The sequence below is a fragment of the Charadrius vociferus genome, unplaced genomic scaffold, assembly GCF_000708025.1.
Source record: "Charadrius vociferus isolate BGI_N301 unplaced genomic scaffold, ASM70802v2 scaffold104, whole genome shotgun sequence".
In the NCBI taxonomy this organism is placed as follows: domain Eukaryota; kingdom Metazoa; phylum Chordata; class Aves; order Charadriiformes; family Charadriidae; genus Charadrius; species Charadrius vociferus.
In genome coordinates this window covers 5,535,561-5,541,648 of record NW_009648255.1, presented here as the reverse complement: position 1 = coordinate 5,541,648, position 6,088 = coordinate 5,535,561, and the positions used below count along the sequence as shown (strand labels likewise).

At 44.7% G+C, this 6,088-nt stretch overlaps 1 protein-coding gene across 4 annotated transcripts in view; it reads left to right on the top strand.

The window, feature by feature from the left end:
- The window catches only part of MECOM (MDS1 and EVI1 complex locus), a 193,949-nt gene that overhangs the window by 156,001 nt on the left and 31,860 nt on the right, over nucleotides 1-6,088 (top strand). For 3 of the 4 annotated variants that reach the window (XM_009884426.1, XM_009884425.1, XM_009884424.1), the window contains exons 3-4: nucleotides 785-887; nucleotides 3,076-3,292. In XM_009884426.1, coding sequence (XP_009882728.1) covers nucleotides 839-887; nucleotides 3,076-3,292 — 266 coding nt within the window. In that variant the 5' untranslated portion in view covers nucleotides 785-838. Of the gene's footprint in view, nucleotides 1-784; nucleotides 888-3,075; nucleotides 3,293-6,088 lie in introns of those variants that run through there. The other variant, XM_009884423.1, reaches the window with a different exon arrangement.

The window sequence follows — 6,088 nt, the reverse complement described above, 5'->3', positions numbered from 1 at the left end:
GCTGAGACAGAAAGCAGCCAGATGGATTTTGGGAATTTCCTTTCCGCAGAGCCTCGCGGTGCCGGCGCGCGCTGGCTCTGGGTGCGCGGGCCCACAGCAGCAGCCCCCTGCTTCTCCATCGGGCACCTTCCCAGTGACAAGCATGGAGCCCGATGTCACCAGTGCAGGGGGACCAGGTGCCATAGACCGGGCCAAAAGCTTCTGGTGAAATTTCTTCATCCAGGACTGATTTTTCCTTCGATTCCCGTTTGAAGCTAAGGAATAACCAGGCACACTGGTTTGTATAAGCCTCTCGCCTCGCAGCGGTCTGGACTGTGTGGCTGATTGAAACAGGGGGGCTGGACGCCTATGGTTTAATCAGGAGCATCTTTTCAGGACGGTTTTAGTACCTTTTCCCAGTGCAACAGGAGTTCTCTCCCTTACGTGGATCACTCAGAGATGCGTTTTATGGCTACTTTGTACGTGGGTTTGGTATAACTAAGCACGCCAATTGCTGGTGATATTTGCAGTCATCACGCAGCTCATTTTGCAGCAGAGGCTGTTGAAAGCAGTCGTCCTTTTTATCTTCCCGGAGCCCAAAGCCCCAACAGCTCTGGGGCTGGAAGGAGCAGAGCTGCCATAGTCAAAGTCGGCAACTCTCCAGAAAACAACAGCAGCACCGCGCCGGGACAGGGTCTGGCCATGCGGTTTTGATCCTCTAATACTCACCAGCAGTGGTATATGCCTCTTTGCCTCTTGTGGTAGTCACATTGCTTTTTCTTTTTTTTTTTTCCCCCCCCTGCAGATATTCTACAGAGTGGTAGCAGATATTGAACCAGGAGAGGAGCTCTTACTGTTCATGAAGAGTGAAGATTATTCACATGAAACAATGGCTCCGGACATTCACGGTTAGCTGCTTCCTACTGTCTAACCTAATAGAAAGTATCATTGAAATCAAGCAAAAAAATAGGGAGATTTCTCCTCTGTTGGAATCCTTTTGAAATCCAGGATGGCATCACTTTAGCCAGGGAGGAGAGCTGGACCACAGTTGTATTTGTCTTTTTTCTGCCCTCCTGTTTCTCTGAAAGCTGTGCAGTGAATAAACTATTTTAATATTATGATCAGTCCTTCTGAAGGGTGAGTCTGCTCTCAAAAGCAACATCAACGCTGCTGTTGGGGGTTCTCTGCTTATTTTCTTCATCACTTCAGCTTGGTCCAACCAGGAGTGTAGCTTCATTCAGTGTTGCATTTTGTACCCGTTAATCTAACGAGCTCTAGTTTGCACAGCATTTCATCCTTGCAACTCCTCATGTTGTTCAGGTTTTACCCTCGCTTACTCGAACCTCCCTGGCAGAAACAGAGGTCTACAGATGTAACGGAGGGCAGTAGTAAGGTTTCCAGGCTGAAACTCAATCATTTTGTGGGTATTGCAAAAGGAGAAGAAGAGTCCATGTCCTTATGGACTCATGGAGCTGTGCTGCTCCTGCAGGACCTGTATGGACCCCAATTATAGGTTATTTTTTGTCACTTAGCCAAACAACTGCTATTTTGTCCTCTTGAAAAGAGAAAATCTCAGGTTGTTAATATTGCTGTCACTCGTGAGAATGTTTGAGCCATTATTTCCCCTCGCGCTCATTTGTTACTTGTCCGCCACACACATTCTGGGGCTGAAACTCCCCAGCGGTTGCTCAGATTTGTCCCCCACCTCCAGAAGCTCCTTTTGCTCCGCTGCCCGTTGGGCAGTGGGTTGTACAGCCACAGCAGGACTGGGTGTAGGATGACTGCTCGATGCCCATTAGGCTGCAGTTTATGCCCATATGGACATTTTACAAAATTTTACAAATTTTGCAAATTCTCCAGAATTCAGGGACTGTTTTCCCATGACTGTGTTTTTTTATAACTGCCTGTACTTTTAGAGCAGTGTCTTTTGTTCCCTTAAGAAAAAGTTGGGGATTATTCATTCATTCTAATTTGGTTTTGTGTTTTGGGGTTTTGTTTTTTTTTTTTTTTTCCCATAGTGGTAACTTTGTTTAGTTCTTGCTAAAGATGTCCCCCTTTTCAAGCATAGTGTTTTCCATGCCTATGGTCAAGTAGCTGTTGTGTAAATGACATCAGAGGAAATCTCTGCACTCACATGTCCCACAGGGCTAATTTGGAAGCTGATAGAGCCAAAGTAGTGCTCGTGGACAGTGGACAACAGAGCCCTGTGATGCTTTCTCTGGATCAACCCAGCTGTCAAGTAGGAACCAACTACATACATTTGAGATTTCAGCCAGAGCCCTCAGTGCCTTTCTGACTCAGAGCCCCTGAACATTTATATATGCAGGGCAGGTAACGCTGGAACCAAACCAGGGCGTCTGCCTCCTCGTATGGACCATCAGTAGAAAATCCAGCAGAAAAAAATATCATGGGATGCTCTTCTCCAAGTTTGCTTTTTGGGCTTTTCTTCAGCTAATCTATTCTTTTGCAGGAATTACTAATTAATGGAACGCAGTGTTCACTCCCAAGTGACACCGTAGTGATCTTCTGCACTCATTTGCAGTAAGAAACAGGTTGTGACTGATTTTGTGCAATTTAAAGCAAGGCCCCCCTGTCTTCATTAATGCAACTGTGTGTCTCTCTGGCTTACTTTGAACAGGGTTGGATGCTGCAAAAGGACTGTAATGGAAATGAAGAGACTTTAAAAAATCTATAAACACCCTTTTGGCTATTTTAAACGCTGATGGTTGTCTCTAAGTCAGTATCCTTCATTCAGAAAGGCAGAGACTGGCAGCCTCCACTGGATATCCGCCTTAGAGGCTGTATATCCCCATTTAGGATACTATATAAGCACACTGACTTTTGTCCTAAGCCAGTGTTAGGGATCCCTATTGGATGTCACCTAGGCAGTTAAGTACTACTGCACTGTCATATATTGTAGAATTAAAGTATTCTTATAAAGCTTTCTAAGACATCCTTGTTTCTTTTGAGGTTCTTCTCTTTGTCACTGAGTAGGCGTTTATTTAACCACACTGTCATGGAACTCCTGATGGAATGGTAGTTAAAATGACTGAAAACTGATGTGATCTCCCTGTCCCCGACCCGTTTGTCTTCCAGAGGAGCGCCAGTACCGCTGCGAGGACTGCGACCAGCTCTTTGAGTCCAAGGCTGAGCTTGTAGACCACCAAAAGTTCCCCTGCAGCACACCTCACTCCGCCTTCTCCATGGTGGAGGAGGACTTCCAGAAAAAGCTTGAGAATGAGAATGACCTTCGGGACGTGCATGAAATCCAGGAGTGTAAGGAGTGTGATCAAGTATTCCCAGACTTACAAAGGTAGGATTGGATGTTTAAAATGTGAGTGAATGAGGCAAATTCTGTAATGCCTTCAGTCAGATTGTGCAGGGCATCAGCCTGGGCAGCTGCCTTCATCTTCTGTACAAACCAAAGATGAAGATGAATAAGACTTCTGTCCTGGTTGGGGCTTTATGGCATAGAAATCAGAGGATTCTCAATAAATCAGAGATTTGGTCCTTGCCTGAAGGTCCTTAGTGGGGAGCTTAAAGTAAGAACTGGATCTTCTGATAATCAGATCTTTAGCTGGAATGAATTGGGCTGGTTGCAGTGAAATCAGAGGAGTGATTATAGTTCAGATGAACTCAGGTCTGGGATCCTTATTTTTCAGCAGAAGTAACATAGAACGTCTCTGAGAGGTGCTCAGTGAAGTTACCAATTTTATCTTTGCAAAAAAGCCATACTAGCTAAAGGCAGGTTCTAGATGTTAATATGTATATGTCTATATGTTAATATATATTCATAGGTGTACTGTCTTGAAACACCAAGGTTCATCTTTTTCTTATTTATATCTGGCTGTTTGAACAGATAGACCCATGTGCATATGTACCTGAAATATGCATAGAATGTAAAAAGAAAGTACAACTTTTATATGCTGAAGATCATTGATGTATTTCCTGTCACTGTCGGTTTTGTGGCTACTTAAAATACCGTATTGTGGTGCGGATTGCAGCAAATTTTGCAAATTACTGAAAGGTACTGAGAGTGCGCAGGAGCTTCTGCAGCACATCCCTTGCAGATTCACATCTTCAGGGTGGGGGAAGGTTGACCTCAGCCAACATTTGATAGTAATGCTGAGATATCTCTGTAGGAAAATCCTGGACCAGATCCTCCGCTGTGATGAGGCAGTGCATCTCTTAGGAAGGTGCTTTACAGCAGCAGCAGACCCAGGCGGTATCTCTTGCTTTTTGCCGGAGTCTGTAACACAGCTCCCACACTCCCACAGTGTCTTCTTTCCTCTCCATGTTGTGTGGGCACATCCTAAGTGACTATTAACTGCCCTTTTAGGTGCAGCAGTGCATTTATTTGCATTGCTTAATAATCTTATGCCCCTTAAATATTGACTTGTCAATTTTGAGTGTGTTGTGGGTTCATATTGTTCATAGAAATCTTTACTAGTCCATGATTCAGGATGTCTTGGTGTCTGTTGGAGGTTAGCATGGATTTGTTTAGGGTTAACCCCTTTGGACAACTGCTCCTGGATGCTTCAGGTGCTGATTCTGCAAGATGGAGTCTTGCTCTCCCAAAATGCAGATGCTCCTTGGCCCCTCTCAACAGAGCAGACGTGGCTCAGCATCACGCCGGGGGGGGTTCAGGTCCGCGTGTCGTATGTCCTGATCCTTACGCTTCCACAAAATTAATGACTCTGTAATTAAAACATCACGTGCCAAACATTGCTCCCCGCATACTACGTCAACCCCTCTGACTGGGAATTTGTGCAGGCACGAGGTCTTATTCACCGGCTGATGTTGAGCAGTATGCTGCTCCGCGTGTCTAATTTTCAATCTGAGCGATGGACTCGAAGGGGCTGATGTGGGTAGATGAAGTCGGAAGGGTTGCAGGAGCGCGGCTGAGGCGTGAATCTGGACTGTAGCATCGTGAGTGATTCGGTGTTAAAAGTTCTTTTCTGCCTGCGAACCAGAGGACAATATCTAACATATGGGAATCATTGAGGAAATGTAAATTTAGCTTAAAATATTAAATATTGAAGAGAAAGGGCAGAAAACAAAGAACGAGTCATCATAAATAGATGGGCAGCACTGTGAGAAAGAGTGAAAAATGAGGGAGAATGCAGTTATTCTCCGAACTCTTGAATTATTGAAAGGCTAATACACCACAAAGACAGTTCACAGCAAAAAAGTACCGAAGTGTGCTATATCCAGATTATATAAAACAAAAGGCCTGAACGAGCCATGCTTGAGGGTGTGCGTAATTAAACGAGGAAAGAGCTGAGGAGGAAGATGGAGATCTGGGGGGGCCAGGACTGCTGGTGCTGATGGCAGATCACATCGCTGCAACAGGCGCCCGGGACCTGGTGCCAGAGCCAGGGACAAGAGTCTCTCTAGGTCTTACGGTCAATTTGTTTACCAGTGCATGATGGAGAGTCAATCATTATAGAAGTATTAGGAGGGGAAGCCAGAATTATTTTTTTCCCCCAAAGGAAGGAGTCTGAGAGGGGTAGAAGTAAAGAGCATCTGCAGGGTGAAAGCATTTCCATTCCCTGCGGCTGAGAATGAAGGTTGCTATTTGGGCTGCCCAACCCAAACCAGACTGTAAACCTGGCAGGTTTTGTCCACTGATTCAGCAGAGATCAGTGGGAGCTTCATGTGAGGAAGGACTGATCCAGTTTGCCATTCCCGGCCAAAGGTCCCAGTTTCCAGTGCCTTTTTTTTGAATCCACTCTTACATTGCGTAGTGATCTGTCCTCAGGCAATACTGTGAGTTACGACTTTGTATGTGACCAAGAAATATGCGTGTTTAAAAAATATGTTTGCTGCAAAATGAATAATAAAACAGGAATTCAGAAAATTCAGAGACAAAAATGAATTCAAAGATGTGCAGCAGTAATTAGGTGGGGGATTAAATACCCTACTAATAGACTGAATAAACTACTAAGTAATGAAAGAATAAACAGCCACGCAATTGAACACAGTTAATAATAATTAAGTGTAACTCCAGTTGTAGTGTACCGTATTTAGAGGCTTTTGATGCTGCTTTTGTCTTAACTCCAGTGGAGGTGGTCCTCAACGATTCCTGCTTGTAGCAAAATTCACTACC